This window comes from Seriola lalandi, unplaced genomic scaffold, assembly GCF_002814215.2.
Source record: "Seriola lalandi dorsalis isolate HSWRI2012SDOR001 ecotype SW California unplaced genomic scaffold, Sedor1 jcf7180002052274, whole genome shotgun sequence".
Taxonomy (NCBI): Eukaryota; Metazoa; Chordata; class Actinopteri; order Carangiformes; family Carangidae; genus Seriola; species Seriola lalandi.
The window spans coordinates 4,451,342-4,471,896 of NW_019522827.1; the positions used below are offsets into that span (position 1 = coordinate 4,451,342).

The 20,555-nt window shown below is 41.7% G+C and overlaps 1 protein-coding gene across 2 annotated transcripts in view; it reads right to left on the reverse strand.

Moving 5' to 3' along the window:
* Positions 1-20,555, reverse strand: part of insc (INSC spindle orientation adaptor protein) — a 60,042-nt gene that overhangs the window by 37,386 nt on the left and 2,101 nt on the right. The window contains exons 1-2 of one of the 2 annotated variants that reach the window (XM_023400219.2): positions 5,179-5,483; positions 1,047-1,142 (exon numbers count right to left, since the gene is read on the reverse strand). In XM_023400219.2, coding sequence (XP_023255987.1) covers positions 1,047-1,120 — 74 coding nt within the window. In that variant the 5' untranslated portion in view covers positions 1,121-1,142; positions 5,179-5,483. Of the gene's footprint in view, positions 1-1,046; positions 1,143-5,178; positions 5,484-20,555 lie in introns of those variants that run through there. The other variant, XM_023400217.2, reaches the window with a different exon arrangement.

Here is a 20,555-nt window from a genome sequence, read left to right on the forward strand (position 1 = left end):
GTCGCAGGTGGTATGGACACACCCTGGACAGGTTGCCAGTCTATCACAGGGCTGACACATAGAGACAAGCAACCAGTGACGCTCACAGTCACACAATTTAGAGTTGCTAATTAACTCTTTAGGCTTTGTATTATGGTTAGGAAGCCAGCACAAGCAAAACATGCAAACTCTATACAGGAAAGATTAAACCCAAAAATGCATCATTGCGCCACTACATTGGTTTATGTTTCTATTAATGTCCCTATAAAGCCATGTCTGCACCCCTTACAAGTTACGCCTTTATCAACTTTATTACTTAATGAAATTTGGTGACATTATTTAACTCCAGTAAACCAGTAAAACACCTGTTTGAGTGTATTTTGAAATTTCAGCAAAATAAAATGTGCATCATAGCAATTATCTTTATGCAAATATATTCAAGAGTACGTGACAAAGTCAGGACCCCTTACTGCATTGCTCAGGATATTTCATTGTTGCTTCTCACCTAAGATTGCATTTGTAACTTTTGAGTAAATGAATTTGTCTTTTCTGATCGACGTATTCTCTTATCAGCCACTGTGCTGAGATGGACTCCGTGGTTTTGATCTCACACACTTATTTTTTGTAGTTTTTGGGCTTGAAGGTTGGAGTGAAGGTACGTAACATATCTGTGAGTAGCAGCATGAGACGAATATTTTGAAGATAGTCAAAGAAGTGAAAAATGTCAAGATGCCGACTGCAATGTCAAGATGTATTCAAAAAAATCTGTATTTCTCAGCTCTTTTTATTTCATCCTCTCTTTTTCAATACACCGACTTTTCCACCTCAGTAAAAAAACCTTTTTGATTTCAATAGCAAATTGAAAAAGCACATAAAGCAGCTCTATGGAAATACACTTAAAAGTAAGTTATTGATGCTTAGAAAAGCACAAAAGAAACAAGCGGGAAAATGTTTCTTTAGTGATTTCTGAGTGTATACTTCAGATCAGACCTGAATAAGCGCATTAAAGAAAGTGCCGTGCAGCTACTTAAGATCCACAGTGGTCAGACTACACTGCTGCTACTTGCCTCATTGGAGATGAAGAGAGCGAGCTGCTCTGTCTGGAGCTGCTCTGAGGAGTCGCCATTCTGTCAGAGGCCATCTTACTTCTTACAGTTCAGCACCTGAAACACAACACATGCAACGTAAACGTCCAGGCTGCAGGACATGAACCTTATGGTCTCTTCCTGTTATCATCTTATTTTTCTGTCAAATGTGAGAATACATTGGAAAAAGTTTAATTTTATCAAAAGTAACAGCATCATTACACAGCAACATTCAACATACACACATATGAGCACACACTCCGCATCCTCCTGGCTGTGGTGCTTGCCACCGCAGCATTATCCACTACAATATCTCCTTATTGATCCGCCTCCAAGCTTTCTATTCTTGTCTTGTCTTTTTTTTTTCCTCCAAGTAATTCAATTATCAATAAACCTCCCTGTTTTAAATAGCTGCAAGCTGCTGGTGTGCCAGTGGAATAATATTTCTTATCTTCTAATTTATTGGCTGGCTGCCAGCCAGTGACTCTCTTCTCTACTTTGAGCCTGAGCAAAAGGGGCTGACGCTTTTAAGTGCCCGCAACTTTATTCCACCGTTTTATTGATGTATCCCATTTAGATTAGTCCATTTTCAATCGGGAGAAGCCGCGGATGCCCTCCTGCCTGAACCACACTCTAATCCTTTTAGTTAATGATATCCTGCAGTGGTGTGGTTACAAATTTCATGTTTACTGTGGAGTATAATTAGCAGGTAGTTACAAAGTGAGACTATCTCTCTCTCTCTCACGAACACAAACACACACCCTGAAAGTGTCACAGGGCAGGTTTGAGCTGCAGTGTCCTGCTTTTTACTAAATGCTGTTATGGTGATCGATAGACATAAACAGGAGATCTCATACTAAAGCAATTGAGACCAGAGGGATGTGTGATGCATGTTCGATGTCACACATTCAATCCCATGTCGGCCTGCTTTTGCAGTGCCGCAGTGATCAAGCTGAAATGCTAAAATGACCAAACAACTGATACATTTTGTAGAGTTCTGAGAGGATCAGACACAGCAGCGCATCGGAGGAGTTGGCAATTTTGGTTTTACTATTTGCTTCACTTGCTCCCCGGGTTACGTAATTATGAGCAACAAGGGAACTATTTGATGATGGATGAGGAAAAAAGATGGGGGATTTTTCAGGGGGGTGAGTCATTGACTTCGTTAAAGAGATACCCAGACAGATGAATAGGTGAAGAGATAGATAGTCATAATACAGACAGAAAAAGAAGAGGGAGAGAGTAGGAAGAAGATGCAGGGAGGGACAGACAGGGAGAGAGGAGGGGGTCCTTTAACTGCAGTGTTGGCATGGCTCCTCCAGGGCCATTTTCAGAGAGAGCATCACAGCGGATCAGAAATTAGACCAATGCTGTGCCAGGACAGAGGAAGACTGACAGTAAAAACCCTGCGTTAGGGAAAAAAACCTACATCCATAACATTCAGTGCGGTTACGCAGTAGAATACCATCAAACAAGCTCTGATATAATCACAATAATTATTACAATAGAGGTGTAGATAAATTATATTGGCCCTGTAATTGAGCACAGGGTCACAGCCAGGGAGACAGAGATCCAGCAGATTCCATTACATGAGCCTGCAGCTCGTAACAGCGCTCTTCAGTGGATTACCACACAAATGGAGATGAGTTGTCCAATCAAGCAATTCAGTCCTGAGCACTTAGCATGCGCCACTAAGTGCCGTGTTAAGGACCATTGCGCTGGAAGTGATCTCTGCCGTGAGAGGGCACCGACTGCAAACCATGCAGGGGGGGGGGTCCTCTGAGACTGTTTCTTTCACAGCATCCTGCATGATTCCATTTTGCACACAATGTTGTTATGTTGTAATAATTTACGTAACGTAGCAACTAGAGCTAAAGCTGTGCCTTATATTTATTTTAAATAATGAAGGTATTTTCACGGAGCTGCAGGCACCACAATTAAAAAGTCCCCAAGTGCGTTAAGGTTGTAAGTGCTACACAAATATGAGTTTCCTAAGCAGATGGTCAGCTTTGACAAGATCCCAGCTAATTTTCTTGCTGTGGTGGACATTTCTTTTCATGTCTGGGCTGAAACCTGAGCGGCCCTGTGGGTTTCCCCATTCGGTTGCCGGGGAGAACGTGTCGGTTGTAGGTAAGCCAAACAAAGGACACCTCTGTCTCAGCCTCATGTCACATGCCGGGTAAAATAACAACCACTCAGTGACTTGTGTGTGTGTAAAGGAAATCACCAGGGTGTGCTTTCCAGATTTACTGCAGCACTTGTTTTTATTCTTTGCATGTGTGTAGAGGGGGATTTAAATGTTGGTGTGTCTTTGTGTGCATGTTTCTGTCACCAGCAGTTTTCCAGTGATGTTTTGTGTCTGTTCCTAGTTTGTCACGCCAACTTTGCATTTAACACAAGTCATCTGGATTCTTTTAATCTGAGCTCAGTAGCCTTCATGTATTCTGACTGTAAAACTTGACCAAGTTTAGGGAGAATAATAGAAAATTACCTATATAATGAGACAGAGACAAGAATAAAGTACTAATATAAATATCTAGTGCTACAACATAATCAAGTATGTTGATTCTTTTTCTTAGACAGGAAATGGAAAAATTAAGACAAAGAATTTGATATCATCATTATTTTTCTTTTTTTTCAGCCTTGAACACCGTTTTCTACAAGCCCCAGCTTCACGGACTGATAGTGAAGTCACATCATGGTAGAGGTGGGAAAGATTCCCATGTTAACGACATGAGTTATCTGAGAACTCAGTGTGGTTATATAATTGCAGAGTTGGTGGAGAGAAGGATAAAAAATACTGTGCATCGACAATCTAACGCTATAGTCATTAAACTTGGGTTTAATTACACAGAACAACAGTCTTTGGCTGACATGAGGCATCCATGTTTGTTTGATTGTTGTGATATTCATAATTCCAATAATATCGATACAACATGGACACAGCATGAGGCCATTGGAGTAGTGAGCTGTGACAATCAACAGTCACTTGTCAATGACCATAGTCCAGGTGCAGGTGGAAAAACATTTTGAATGCTAACAAGCTGAATAAGCTGTAAGTTTTCTCTGACGCTGAACATGGTTTCTTGCCAGGAGCAGGTGGTGGTGATTGTTGCTTGACAAGAGCTTGTCTTATTGTCTTTACAAAACAATAGATTATAATACGTTCCGGCGCAGCAATACATCTTCAGAGCTACAGTGAGTCGCTATCAGAGAGTGACAACATGTCTGAAATAGGCTGGGGTAGCTGGTTAGCGTGCTAGCTTCAGTAGAAGAAATGAAGTTATAGACACAATTGTCAACACTGGCTTTAACTTGCTTTAACCCAATGGGCACAGCTCTTGGTGATTGAAGGGAAGAAGTTTAATGTTGAATTCAAAAGGTTTCTTCTAGACTGGTAACAGCGGTTAATGCTAACACTAGCTATGTAGCCATAGCAAAGCTTACAGATAGCTCTTTTAAGTCTTGTTAAAGTCAAAAATGGTTCAAAACCCAATAGCAAGTAGATACTAAAAATAGATTCTCATTCATCTGAAGCAATAAGGCAGCGACATGTTTCATTTTTGAAAAAAGCTAACGGAACAGTTAGCACTTTTAGCATATATGCAATAAGGGGACCTTAACTTTCTACAAAATTCACTTTGACTCCTAGTATATATTTTTCTTAAATTAAAATATAAGTCCACCCACACTGCACCCTCCTAATGTTGGGGGAAACTTAAAAGCTTTAGTCCCTACATGCTACATTCTTTCTGACGTAGCTCTAACTCTTAGCTAGTTTTTGTCTCACAAATATGAGCGCACGTGCAGCTTAATGTGCCCCCAAGCTTTCATTGTCCGCTGACTTCACTGTCTGTGCTCTCCACAACTGCAGAATCACTCGATAAAAATACATTTCCATAACTTTTTTATAAAATTCTTTGGTGAAGCTGAATGCCTCTGGCAGATTCTGGGTAAAAACCACCAAGTGAATACAAAAACTGTTCTGCAGAAAAGTACCACACCACTGTGGTTTAGCTCCATTGTTGTGCCAAAAGGAATGAATTTGTGTTTGACAAAAACAAAAGAAATCGAACTCTGCAAAGAAACTGGAGAAACAAGTGAAGTCACTCACCATTTTGAGAGACTAAAAACCAGGTTGCATCACTGGGATGCAGAGAGTCAGGCTATGTACTCCACGTTTAACGTTCTTCTTCTTTCAGAAGCATCTCATTGTGTCACCAGTTCCTTATGGTTTGGCTTTATTTCAGAACTGCCAGCAGTTGAGCAATTTTTTTTTTCTAATCCTCCTGCTGTTGCTGTCCTGACTCACACACGCTGAAGAAAGCCTCGACTAAAGCAGCTGTCTCTGGCCTCTGGCTTCTAAATACAGTGGACATGCTCTGCAATCGGCGACTTGGCGGTGCCGTGCTGCTCACATCCTGTCATTGAGCTGGAGACTGGGTTCGCAGGAGGAGACAGCGGTCACAGTCTCACCACAGAACTGTCATGTGGAGAGGAAAGCAGAGCTCGATGGGTACTGCATGGGTGGCTGGGTGGGAACAAGCTGGAAGCAGGCTGTGCTGAGCCATGGACCCAACATTCCCATCCCACACACAGTGGGCTGGCTGAAAGTGGGCCCTTGTACTTGGACAGAGAGACCCACACAGGGCAGCAGATAATGCCTGCTGTGAACTGCTACCGCTTGAACGTTTGGTGAGTCAGCTCAAGTTTCTCCAGGTATATTACAACACTACAGGCTCCGTTTACACAACATGAGCTAACATGCATTTAGCTGACTGGATTTTACAGCCCATGTGTATGATGAACTTCCTCCTAATACATTTTGAAATCGTCAATCAATGTGTTTCTTCTGCACTGAGACATTCAAGAACATGCTTTTCTCTCCAGACACAACAACCTCTTACCCTCTTGCCCATTATCTCATTGGGTCTAAATCCAGAGCATTCCACTGATAACACTGGCATGTCCAATTTATTTTAAGATTGGGTTATGTTTAGCCAGGCTGACACTCAGCTAAAATACCTGTATTTAGTTTATTAACAGTGTCCCAAATGTATATTTTGGATAAAGTCTAACCGGGTTTTTTTTTTTTTTTTTTACTCTTCTTTCTCGTATGTTTACACTGAGCATGTTTGTGTTTCTGTTTTCAAACTATTTCATTATTTTATTTTTAATCTCAAAGTGAATCTAACCAAACCAAATATAAAAGTGGAGCTAACTTTTCCAGTGTGACCAAGAACAACAAACTTCAGATGTTACTCTTCTCTAACAACACCCAGGTACACATTAACGCAGCTTTGTCCACACCTGAGTGTTGCTCGGTTCAGTCAGCGAGTAGAGCCGTTCCTCTACAGCTTTACTGGAGGAACTGGGAGTCACTGCCTTGGAATTGCCTGCTCATATTTTCCCAGCCTGTCCAGGGAAGTGAATGACCCTCTGGGAAAACTTCTTGGACGCAAGCCCGACCTCCAGGCTACTATTGCCCCATTCAGCACTGGTGAGCGTAAAACGTAACATACTGGAAACCACGAAGAATGTCAGAGCAAATGCTGACAACCAGCCGAGGATCAGCTGTAGTGTAAGTACAGTTACATTTACTGCACAACTGTTTGACGAAAATGTAAGGTTTATGGAGCCATATAACATTTAAGAGTGTTTGACACTCCTTCTGTATGTTGAAAGTCATCTTCACAGAAGAAGAACAATGGCTGTGCTCACCTTGAAATCGTGTCTGTTGACTTTCTCAGAAAGAGACTCACTAACCCAAAGAGACTCAAACTCTCCAGCTGTGTAATTCACTTCTGCAAATATAGTTTAATAGTACACTGCTTTCATGTTGTTGCACTGTGCTTGACCCCAAAGTTGTACAAGTTAGATATTCAACCAAACTTTGTGAAAATATGAGTGTTTGAAACATAAAGAGCACAAGTACGACGCTGTGTAGGAGCCATTGTAGGTAAAAAAAAATTACAGTGTTGAATTTACAAGAAAGACACACACACACACACACATCTAGCTAATAATTTGTTACCGAAATCACAGCAATTATTAGATCTGATCAAGCATGACCCAACCTTGCAAAGTGAAGCGATGTGGTTCTTGACAAAGGTTTTTTTCTGATTTCTGAGGTTTCTCTCAGAAATGTATGACTTTATAGTCTCAGAGTATTTAAGGGTTTTCATGTAAATTTGCGAGTTCTTTCTTGTAAATTAACCTTAGAGAATATCTGAATTTGTTACTTGTAAATATTCAAATATGATCTTTAGTCTTAATGTATCCTCCTTTCCCTGTAATTCTTTTTTTTGTTTGTTTTGTTTTCTTACCTACAATGGCCCTAATGCCCTGTCGTATAAAATACAAGGGTGTCCAGATGGAGGTGGAATCTGCTGTTGTTTTGAGAAGTTTAATGAATGTTTTTATTCTTATTCATTAACAGTAAAATTCTTTTGCATTTAGGGTCCAATGTAGCTGATGTTAACTTACAGTGAGCACAGCTGTTGTGGTATTAATAAAGGAATCAAAATTATTTCAAAGCTTTTAAAGCTGTGTTTAGTGTTTGACTAAGACTCACATTATGTCTCACATTAATACAATTCTCACAACAAGCTCACCTGCGTTGGCAACAGGCTGTAACATGCTGGAATCTTACAGTACTGGAAAGTTATTTGACTCTTATAAAATTGACACTCCCTATTTTATGAAGCTGTCGGACTAATGCACCGTGCAAACACATGCAATCTGCTGTGAAGTATGTCAAAACTTGATATTTAATATTTTTTTCAAGTATGTCTTAAAATAGCGGCCCCACTACTTTTCCCTCTGCCTACATCCAGGTCTTCCGCTGGCCTGTCAAAAAATAATACGTCCTTCAGATTTCTCCTCAATCATTTCTGTCACCCAAGTGAAAAACAGTGGGAACCACCACGGGAAACACTGACAGCTCCTATAGTTAACTCCACATTCTCCCAATCATTGAGTTTTCTTTACATGCGAGCGAGGACGCAACACACACACCAGAATATTACACCTAGAGAACTGTACATTGACTCAGTCTGCTCTTTCACAGATACTGGGAAATAAGTTTGAATTTAAAGACACACAAAGCCACATTCTACAGCTGTGTAGCTAATGATAGAAAAACAGTGACAATGTCTTGACATGGCTCCAGGTGATGGTGAGGGGGGTTGAGGAACGTCTCAGTTTTGAGACACACAGATGTCGGGAATAAATATGTAGGCGGACGGAGAGGAAGCACATATATTCTTACTACAAAAAGTGGCTGTACAGTGTTTGGGAGGGAGATCGAAAGAGTCAAAAGAAATGGAGAAGAGGAGAATATGACAAGGGGTAACATGGGAGATGGATTGTGGGTAAAGTAGGTAACAACATGGACTGTACAAAGACTCCAGTTACATTAACCATTCTCCAGATAGATGGGTTTTTCAGAGTAAGGAGTTTCATAACAGGGAAACATTTCTTCATGAGAGGTTCAGATGTGGTGCAGAGACTGCAGCTCTGAATGCCACAAGAAGCCACAGTCTTGTCCTTATAATGGGAATATTTAATAAGATGCTTTGAGGGGCGTCACGGTGGCTTTGGTCTTTAAGACGCTGACCGCTTAATGGCAACAGACCCAGACCGAGTCCAGTTTGGGACCAGTGTTGCACATCATCCATCCTCTCTTTCCCTCAAGGGCCAATTTTTAACCCCTTCAACAATCATTTGTAAAACACATGATCATGATGACAACAACAATTATATTTGTTAATTATTATAGACTGCTTTGGACCACAACTGTGTGGTGCTTTTATCCAAAGTGCTTCATAATTTGCCTGTTATTCACACACACACACACACACTCCTACACTGCAGGAAGCTACCCTGCAATTCATACACACACCCTACCATGAAAAGCATTCGCCTATAACCAGCAGGAGTGATGGGGATTCAGAGTCTTGCTCAACGACAATTGTGGACATGGGGACAGGAAGAGGCTGAGGAAGAAGAAGAAAAAGGAAGATCCACGCCAAAAATATATTGCGCCAAATAAAAATGAATTCTAGGTTTGAACCGCTACAAGAGCAAAAGAGACTGTGGTGTAAAGTATATTAACAAGTGGTCATCTTTCTACGTTTCAACAATGTAATGTGTATTAAGATTTAAACAGTACAACAAAACAAGGAAAGATGAATAAGAGGTTACAAAAAGTTTCTGTGGGGCGATAAAAGTGTTAAAAAGTGGAGGAAAGTGATGGTGAAGCTGCTGAGAAGTGAGTTACAATGTCTCCTTAATGGATCATTTGAGTCTCTCTGACTCTAAAAATCCATTTGGGAGAAGGAGAGACTCGGTTCAGCATCTGTCACCAGCCTCCACAGAGGAGATGGACTTGCTTGACATGTAAAATGCTCCAGTAGTGTGAGAGTGCCTGACAGCTGAACCACAGTTTTGCTCCACTGTACTTCTGTCACTCATACTTCATACTCCATCCACTGTGGGCCTCGAGGTACGTGGAGCAGGAACATCTCACTTTTGACGACCTTTACGAAGCTAAAGTTTTCTTACTTTTTCAAGGAGCCAAATGTGAAAGTCTGAAGTTTCTTGAATGTAACCCTTTAATTTGAAATATTTTAGCTTTGTTTTGTTTTTTTATATAAGTATTTTTAACAGGGTGTGAGGAGCACTGACTGTCAACAGACAAACTACTGACCAATCAGATCACCGGAGAAACGTCATCATTTCTACAGCAACCCGACGGGAACGAAAGAGTTTACAGTAAAGTCATCGATAGAAACGAGCAGTACATATTTACAGAAATCACTTTTACAGGACACTAATGGTCCATTCTCCTCCCTGCACGTGGTGGCAGTACAGTGCACCATCATCCCCTTTTTTGCTTTTATTGTGTGTGTTTGTGTTGGTTTGTGCACCAGCATGTCCTGGTGTTTTGGTCCCCCTAGAAAACTATGAGGTTTAACCCAGCCTCTTTTTATTACTTGTTGTGAGCTTTTAAACCAGCCTTTATCTGTACATTTTAATTATAAAGTTGAATCTTATAGTATTTACTGAAAGAGTCTTGTATTTTAAGCTGTGAGTGTATTAAGAGTGCAGAAATCCACATTTATTTTTATTTGCAACCTTACCTGGATTTAATTCATCTCGGTTACAAAGTCAACACACTTTACTGAAGCGTATTAAGAAAAATAATCAACTGCAAAAGTAACTTTATCATTCATGCAGGTTAAAATGTTACATAATAACAACAGCAGCATCAAACACACACACGCACACACACACACAGCTACTCTCAGCAGTGAATGCAGTAAAAACACTCTATAAAAAACTTTACTAGAGATTAGGCCAATTTTGTTTTTTGTTTTGCGTGCCTTAATTACCCTCGAGTCTCTGTGTGCACCAGTTTGGGATATGAAAACTTCGAGTCCTTCCCCAGCACACTCCTGAGTGCAGTGGATGAGTAGATTCCCTTGTAAGGCAGAAAACTGTGCAATCTATTTAGGTCTGGGAGCATTCTTTCCTCTGGCATAATAATATGGAAGCTAAGCACTCTGCCCTCACGGGAGTTTCTAGGCAACCTGCATTGCTTATGGAGATGAGATCAGATGGGGTCAAGTTGCGCGTACACACAGACCTGTAACCCTGAGCGTGGGCTACGATCAGCCACCCTGTTCAGTGTCACACTAATAAAAGAGGACAGATTTCTACGACTGATGGCAGCTACAAGGGACGGCAGAGCGATCATACCAGCATCTGCTAAATCCTCATTCTTCAAACAACAGAGGAGCCTGGGACACATTTTCCCCCAAATAAGATGAAATTCAGCTGCATAAACAACTATACTGCTTTACCACAAGCCTGCTAAATGCTTGTTGTCTCAGTGCTTTATGGTCAGCAATAAAAGTGCCTGTAATTCTTATTTTGAAGAAAAAAAAAGATGATAGCAGCACCATACCTCCTGAGAGCTCAGACTGCCCCAACGTCACGCCAAGAGAAATATCCAAGTGCATTTTAAGCTTCCCAGCTCCATCGACAGTTAGCCGAAACAAATAATGGGAAAGTCAGCCGGGGGTGAAGAGACAACATCCAGAGCTAACAAAAGAGTTTGGAGTGGAGCTCAGTAGCTTGAGGAGCAGCTCCAGCAGGTCACAGAGACTGGAACTGGATCCTAACACAGTCTGGTTCAGTGAAGGGGATCGTGCGGGTACCTGACACCGGCAAAACATCAGGAGCTGCTTAATAATGAATGTGTAAGGCCTGTGGAGAGGCACACACACCACATGGCTAATGGGGAGTCAGACTGACATAATTGGAGACAGGCTCACAGCGTAGTCAGGTAAATGTAGGGTTTATGACTATAATCATTTGGAGCAACTTGACACATGTTGCTAACAAAGTACTAAGTCGTCACCCTGCAGCTCCTCACTCTACACACAGTGCGAGTTTAGTTCAAGTGTATACTCAGACAGATTCTGTCCAGTCTTGTAAAACCTTTTATTCTTTGACAGTTATAAAACAGATCAGTTAGAAACCAGCGTGGTGTTCAAAATAACAAGATTGATGGGTGTTGTCATGTATGACCTAACTTTAACCACACCCACCTCAGAGACAGAATATGATTGGCCAGGACGCAACGCTCGTGGCAAAGGAGAGGGGAAAACCAAATCAGAGACAAGCAGTTGCCAGCTCCGAGAGACAAAAGTGGAAACCACTTTTCTCCGATGAAACATCAGCTGAGTCATCATGGAGCCGAGAAAATAACAAACACTGAGGTTGAAACCAGGAGACAGAAGTGCATCAGTTTGAAAACCTGTGGTTTGACTGACTGGCCCTTTGTCAAAACCCAGATGAAGTCAACACAGAACACCAAACCAAAAGTGATCCTGAACGCAACACCAAATAGAACCACAGTGTCATGAGATACGTGGCTGGGGTCTCTAAGAAGTGCCAAAGGATTTGTGTAAAACATAATACACTGCATTTTTCAAACCTGGACAACCACATACCCAAACATCATCAGAGCAGTGTTCATGCTTACATTGCACAACACAGAAGAGCAAATACAGCAGGTCAGGACTCACTGGTGTTCACCCACTGAGTGTACGTACGTGCACAGAAGTATCCTGGTTTAGATGATCATCCCAGTAGAGACACAGATGATCCAAATCTTAAATACTGTTACAATTACATATACAGAGATGTGAATAACCAGGTTTCTCTTGTTCCATGTAAAAACCCCATTTCAAGTAAGATTAAAATCATATACTGTAAATAAAGATGGACGTAGCCTCTGTGACGTCAGCTCAGAGTGGGCTGCTCTGCAGTTGCCATTTTGGCAGTACCTGACTCCACCTAACTCCTGGCTAATCCAGAAATGGGCAGAGAGATGGGGCGAGTGTCGGGCCAAAACTTTAGTGAATGCTGGTGTGTGGCGAGCATATGCTCGCCCACCTGTCACTTAAAGTGGCCCACAATCAACTGTGCAGAACTTCAAGCCTTAATAAAATGTAAACAGATGAGTTACATAAAAGGTTGTCATGAAGGAGGACATTTGCTATAGAGACCAAAACTGTTTTTGTACCAGGCTGTAAACATGTTTATTTCTGCAGTAAATTGGACATTTTAACGTGGGAGTCTGTGGGGATTGATTTGCTTTTGGAGCCAGACTCTTGTGGTCATTAGAGGAACTGCAGTTTTTAACACTTCTATGTTAGCTTCATTTTTCAGCCTCGGAGGTTGATGCTTGATTAAAACTAGTATAAGACTGAAAACCAGCCATGAGCATGTAAATATACAGATTGAGGAGAAGAAACAAATGTTTTGAGGACCAATTACAAAAAAAAAAAACAAACAGAGAAGAGTAACAGTTTCAATGAGTTGTGCAGTAGTGGGCGGGATACTGACACTTCCTGTCTGCTGCTGCATTTCTGCATCATATTTATAGATCCAGTGTCAGGAGGACACACAGCCCCTGGGGTCAGGACAATCCTGAGAGGATAAAATAAATAAAACACACAGCCCACTATCCATAGGAATTACATCCATATTGGATTCTCACGATTTATGTCCCGTGCCAAAGTTCATTGCCAACGCGTGGATTGATGTGCCTCTTAGCAAGAAAGTAAAGAGGCTAGGGTGATGGATGGACCTGGATCAAAACAGACTTTCATACAGGAGACTGACATTTGCCTCCCGCCACACACCCGCCTTTTTGTTGACCAATCCCAAACATATCATGACCATATTTCATTACTTATAACTGTGACCTTAACCCAACCATAACCATACTGTTGTAGCCACATGCAGATATCTCAGAAAGCTAGAATCTTTCGGCATTAAACATAAACAAGGGTTTTGCAGAAATGTCTAACATTGACATTGTTTTCTGCTGATAGGATTTGAGAGAATTGATGAGGCTCCACAGATGAGTAAAGAAAACTTCTCAGCTCCACAGCCACAGCACATTTCTACTTGGTACCATCAAGGTGCAGTGAACTCCCAGCTGCTTTCGTGCAAGTGCTCAGGCTCAGCATGGCTGCCCAATAAAACAGCAAGACCTCAGCTTCACTAAACGAGAAAACACCACAAAAACATACCTGATAATTGAGCTTTATTGCAGGTTAAATAATACTTCAGTTGATTAAAATGTACAAACACTGGACAGAGCAGACATATGGTTTTGAAAACAGTGTAGCAATCTTTAGACATTTATTTAGAAATTTGAGTCATGGCTCAACTGTGAGTGTTTTCTTCTCCCCTCTCTTGTGTTTCCCTGTGTCTGTGTCTTTCCTGTTCTCCCTTGTGTCTCCTCCTACCCTGATTGTCTGTGTGTGTGTGTGTGTTTGTGTGTGTGTGTGTGTGTGTGTGTGTGTGTGTGTGCGTGTTGTGGGCGTTTTTACTTCTCCTGCACACCTGATGGCAATCTACTCATCTCCAGCTGTTCAACTCTCTAGTCCACCAAGTATTTAAGTGCGATATCTCTTGTGTTTTCCCTCGTGCTCCTCGCTGATCCGGTTTTCTCCTGCGCCTCAGTGATCCCACGAGCCAGACCAGAACTTCATCTGCAAGACTTTCATCTCAGACCTCAGTCTTCACCCGAACGCCATCTCACCTCTCCCCTAACAGCACAGCCTGCCTCCATCCTCGCCCTCCACCCACCTTCAACCCCATTCAACTATTTTTCCAAATGAATAAAACGTTTCCAACACTCTAACTGAGTCTAGTGTCTGGATCTGGGCCCAAATATTATTAAAATATGTCACAATTTGACACCACTTGCATATTTCTGTTGGCCATCTTGTTTTTCTGTCTCTTGTTTTCTAGTTTTCTGTTTGAGTTTGGCCAAAATAAATGATGTTAATACTCTGATACACAAAGTATCTTCAGCTATCTTGGTTCATTGCTTTTCCAGCATTATCTTGAAGATCTGGGGCCAAAGTTTTAAAGTTAGTGATAAATTCTTGAAATTTGTGTCATCAGCTTCCAGGTCGGACTTCAGGCACGAGGCCAAAACAATCCTTTGAAGCAGATTCCCGACAGCAGCAGGAGCTCTCAAGCCTCAGCATCATTGCCTGATCTTCTCCTGTCAATCACGTGGAGAATGACCTCACTGGCATTTATGTCACGCAGCTCCTTCAGTTAGATGAAGTGCCTTGGAAATGGCATTGGCCCAGTTACGGCCCAGCTTCACGTCAGAAAAAGGAAACTGCAAAACATAGGAGTCGAGCACAATCCATACATACAATTTATGGCCAGCTGTCTGTCTATCCATCTCCGCCCACGGGCACCTACAATGTAAATTCATGACCTCATATCCAACGCCTGCATCATAAATAAGGCCTGAATGGATACGTGGTTCATACGCCGCATTTGGGCCGGCAAGTGACCTGATATCAGCAGCTACAAACACAAAATGTCTGAGAAAAAGAGCGCAGAGAGGGAGAGGTGGAGGACGTAATAGCAGCAATTCCTTGCGAGTCAACTCTACAGCTGTTTGACATTAAGAGGTGGGAGTAAATTAGGTGGGCTGGGTCCGTGTGTGTGTGTGTGTGTGCGTGTGTGTGGGTTTAGGGAAAAGGGAAGAGCAAGAATCAGGGGCGGAGGATAGGTCCACGGCTCAGATCTGAGCCCAGGAACACAGGCAGCACTTCAGGGCAGGGTGGAATTTTTTTCAAGGCGTTTTCCTTCCACTGCTATTCCACCAGTGAAGTAAAGGCTCGGGCTAAATGGGTCACACATGGGGTCAATGTGATAAGTAAATATCGGCTGCAAAAAATCGCAAGGTATGCAAGAAAAGCTCCATATGTGCCCACATGTGACACTTCAAAAAGCCACTTCAGTGCTATTTTTTCCCACTCTGAGCTCAAAAAGTAAACACATGTGAGAGTTTTCTGGGTAATTAAGTCTGGAAAAGAGTCTGCCATGTCTCATTTGACATATACAGAATATTTTAAGAAATAAATACTTAAAAAGTGTGATTCCTAAATGAGCTATGCATCATTTAAACACCTATTTTGATAAAAATGATTAGTGTCCTCGAGCCCTGGTCTTACAAAACATTTGAGTTTCATTGAGTTTCATTTATTTGCAAAAAAAAAAAGGCAAAGGAATGTGCAGGGGGAGGAAAGAACCTGAGCGGGTTTATTTACAATTACAATTACAACTGTGCAACTTGAGCTGAAACAAGTAGCCAATTAATCAATTAGTCAATCCACAAAAAATTAACCTACTAATTGGATAATCAAGTGATTGTCATTTTTCATGCAAAAAAATCTTTTGCTTCTCTTGATTCAGCTTCTCAAATGTGAGAATTTGATGCTTTTCTCTATTATAAATTGATCTTTGGACTGAAGACATCACCTCGGCTTATTTCATTATGTTGTAACATTTCAAAGACTAAATCATTGATTTATTGAGAAGACAATGGGCAAATTAATAATGAAAATCATCATTAGTTGCAGCCCTAGTTATGACTTAATGAATTATAAAACTCAGGTTTAGTCATTATTGAAATATGTTCTGTAGGACTTAAAGGAAGATGAGAAAAAGTTCCCTGAGTTAGAGCCCTCACATGTGACTGATAATGAAGAGCTTAGAAATCATAATCTGTTCAAATCTTTTACATTTTGAACATGCCCCTGGATTTGTATTGCTGCTGTTTGAAGCCGTGAGTGGACAGTGGTAGTGAGGGTGTGGGGGTCACCCGAACAGAAAATGACACCACTGCAGGGGGAGTAGTAACTTCTCAGGACTCCCTGGGGTGCTCACAACACCTTCAAGACTTCTTCACGAGGAGGAGGGAGTGATCCTCTCTGTCGTCTGGGAATCACAGCAAACAGACGCGCTGAAGTACTGAAGCCTCCGTTTCCTCTCATGATCTCCCCAATGAACCGTAACAAGGGCCACAGAGCGAACACAGTAGATGGCAATCTGCAGTAAAGACAGATAAACAGACCGAAGCCCACAAAGCCATGACCTCCACGCAATTAGCAGATGGAGATGGGAAGAAAAGTCGAGAGCAAAGAAAAAGAGGTCAACGCAAGAGAAGCTCTAAGCTGACGCTCTAATTCAACCAGTCTGATATTGATTTATCTCCCAGCCTTGGGCCCCAGAGTGGCTGCCATATTGGGCCCACCTACGCAAAAATTTATACCTGCACTCTCCTAATTGAGTCTCCACTCCAAAGAGAGAGCCTCCACTGAGTCATGAACACTACTGCAGTGATGTGTCAACAGTCACCATTACCCACAGCAAAGCAGCGTCAAAGATGTGCACGTGACGCACATGCAGCGTCTGTACTTGTGATGTAAGAAGGATTAAAGTGGGATGAGATTCATGGGTGCTGCTTCATGTTGTTACTTTCTAAATACCATGTCACAAAGGTTTACTGATTCACTGGTGTGTAATACTTATCATGACAAGATCTAATTCATTGATGAATGAATGTTTAATCAACAGCAGGACACAACTACTTTTTTTACACTTTCTACAAAACCTTCTCACACTTGTTTAAAAACCAAACTGCCTCTGTGTGTCGGAGACAGACAGCTGGCTCCATGTGGTGGAAGATGTTGTTTGTATTCCACCAGGGTCAAAGGTCAGCAACTCAAAGGTAGCAGCCAAAGTGCAGAAATGTATTACATTTGTCAGATAATGGCCTGGCTTGTATCTCCGTTCTTTACATATGTTGAAAAGAGTTTTGTATTTTTGATACAAAGAAAATTTGCACAGAGGCCGATTCACCAAATGGCACCAAGATATCAAGACTTTAATTTCACCTCTAAGAAATCGTGTAACAAGACAGGGTGCCTGGACAGCCTTCATACCAGCGGGTAACATGGAATGAAAGAGACTAAGACTATCTGCATAGAGAGCTCTGTCATATCCAGCAACAGATTATCAGGTAACTCTGTGGTATTTAACTTTTTACTATTTCCATTAAATTCATGTATTTAATATCATCTGAAAAATGTACTGCATTAATACAGTGCTTTGCAAGGCGATGGCCTGGACATCAGGGGCAGCTGGGGTTCAACGTCTTCCTCAAGGACACTTCAACACATGGACAGGAGACAGAAATCAAACCACTCCACCTACGGAGCCACAGCCTCCTCTACCTTTTTTTTTTTTGCACACTTGAAAATTCCTTTAAAAGTTTGAAATGCCTTGTCCTTAAAATAACCCACTGGCCTTGAAGCTACCACCTGTCCACTTGTATTATGGTATTTGGTGAGTAGTCATCAGTTATTACTAATTAATTATGACTAATTATATTATTTCCATTTTCATTTCAGCAACAATAATTTAAAGAAAAGAACTGTATCGCTGTTGTTTTCCATGAAGAAAATGCAGTTACTGGGCATTTGGATGGAAACAGTCGGAGGACTGGCTGAGCTGTGTGAGAAACAGCTTCTGGGGAAGACCAGACTTGTGGGAGGAGAACCAAAATGACCCGGTCCTGACTCCAGCGAGGCCACACAGGCACAATGAGGAGGGATGGAAAAATAGCACCAAACAAAGAGAGAAAGAAACTACCTCATCCAGAAGAAAGAAGCTTCTAATGGAGAGTGACAGAAGCTTGGCCAGGTCCAGCTCCAAGAGTGAGATCTCAGCCCAGTACACCCTTTGAATGTGTTGTCAGCAACTATAAGGATCCTGTTATAGCAGCAAATATACTAGAGGAGTTTGACAGGGTAGTTTGAGTACACAATGCTTTGGCACTTGTTCCAGACTTATGTGGAGCTCCATGTTTCCAGCTTTAGCCGTGGTCACAAAGTTCAGTTACACCCTCAGTCACAGTGCTCATCAGACTGTATGGGCAAGGCGCTCTCTTAACGTCTCGGGACAATGAAACCCAGAGACTCCCCGCCCGTGCAGAAAGAACCTAATTAAACAGTGCAGCAGCAGAGTGAGGGCCACACCTGCATGTGCGGTTCATGTTCACCACACCACACCCACCTCAGCTGTTCAGCAGGCAGTGAAGAAGAGAAAGCACGGCAGAGAGTAACTGTGCATCCAGATTTATCCCCAACTGGTCATGTATTATTAGACAGAAGTGCTAAACAGATGTTTAAGGGAAGCGGTTGTCGTAGTTTGTCATCAGCCGACGTTAAATGAGCCGTTAAAACCAGCTTGAAGGACGGACCTTTTATTCTAATACTTTCAACTTAAAACAAGTGATGCTGGGCTGTAATTTTCTGCTAGGAATGATAAAAGCAGCATTTATAAACAGCCCGTCCTCGTATTCAGCAGGTTATTATTATACCTAAATGGTATAATAAATAATATCCTAAACTTGTGTGAAGTAATGAGTCACCAAATGTAAGGCTCACTAGTGTGTAAGGTGCAAGACTGGTAAAATACAAATAAAATAACAGAGCAAGACACTGAAGATGAAGAGGGATCCCAACATTCATCCCTCCTCAAACACTCAAAAAATGCCTCATTGATATATCTATGAACACTCTGATACCCTTTGTACACCAAATTTAGTCAGTATAATATATATATATATATATATATACATTTTACACTGCCAGCAAGTTTGCCTTTCTGTTCAGACTGAGGACATACACACAATTGCAGGGAGCAACGTCATCATATGCAGTTACAGAGCGCACACAGACAGTGTGTTTTTAAATCTTATTTCGTGGCTGCAGCTCACTCTCTCATACTTTCATCCTGAGCTCATTGTAGCCGCGGTGCTTCTGGTTGAACAGCACCGTAGTGGACAGTTGACCGCTGTGTTTAAAGTGTCTGTTCTCTGAAAGAGGTTACAGCAGGAAAAGAGGCGGAAATTAGTGGGTTCACAAAGGTGTTATGCTTACATCACTGCCGATTGAACCGATAAATACCTGTGTCTACTGCAGTCATTTGTGAATGCCGACTGTTCCCTTTCCCATTGCCGACAAAAACCTGATGTGAGTGGGTCTTAGCGGGTTTTTTGACCCATGGAAAAGGGGCTTGAGACACTCTAGATGTTGACTGAGGGGATAATCCACAGTTAAGACAGTTAGTCTGGAGAGACTAGCTAGCAGCTCTTTAGCACAGTGGTGCTCTGAGCTAAATGCTAAGCTCACCATGCTAACATCCTCACAATGACACTGAGACCATGTTACTAGCACATATAACACTTACCATCTTACCATCAATATCTCCAGCGCTATTCTGATGTGATGTCATGCTAAGATTTATAAATTAGCACTTAACTCATGTTTGACCATAAACCAAAGTATTCTTTGATGTGATGATGGCACAAGATGAAAAGAATCAATAAGTACCACATTTCATGGCAATCCATCCAACAGGTTGCCAAGTCATCTCGCTGTACACTGAAAACGTCAACCTTATGGTGGCATTGGAGGAAACTTTAGTGGATCACCAGACTTTATAGAATTCATCATCTGGGGAATATGAACATCTCTACAAAATAACATGGAGTTCAATGTTTGCTGAAAGTTTCACTCTGGACCTAAAAACATGGAACTCAGGAACAGGAAGAAGTTCATAATTATACTTCACTAACCAGCTCTGCTCTATGTTGTTGTCATGTAATTACATAGTGACAGCATGACTTGCATGGCCACAAAATGCTTCTAGTCCTGGAGACACATCTGCCTTTCACTTCATGTTTTCATTCAGAACCTTTTCTGCCTTTTCCACTCAGACATTCACTGCTTGAAGAGCAAATGATGGACCCTGATACTGAGCAAGAGAAGCAAAGAAAAGGAGTGAAATGATAAAGATAGGACACGAGGATCTGTGTCACATGCACTCATATACACACACACATATGGAAAAACATAATGACACATCTCTCTTGTAATCTCTAATTGTCTCTCTCTCAAACACACACATCTCTCCACCACCACATCACACATACAGAAGCCTGTAGTAAAGTCATGTGGGAGCTGTGTCCTCATCACCACCAGCAGCCTCACTGTAATCGTTGTTGTTTTCCACTGTCCCAGCTACCAC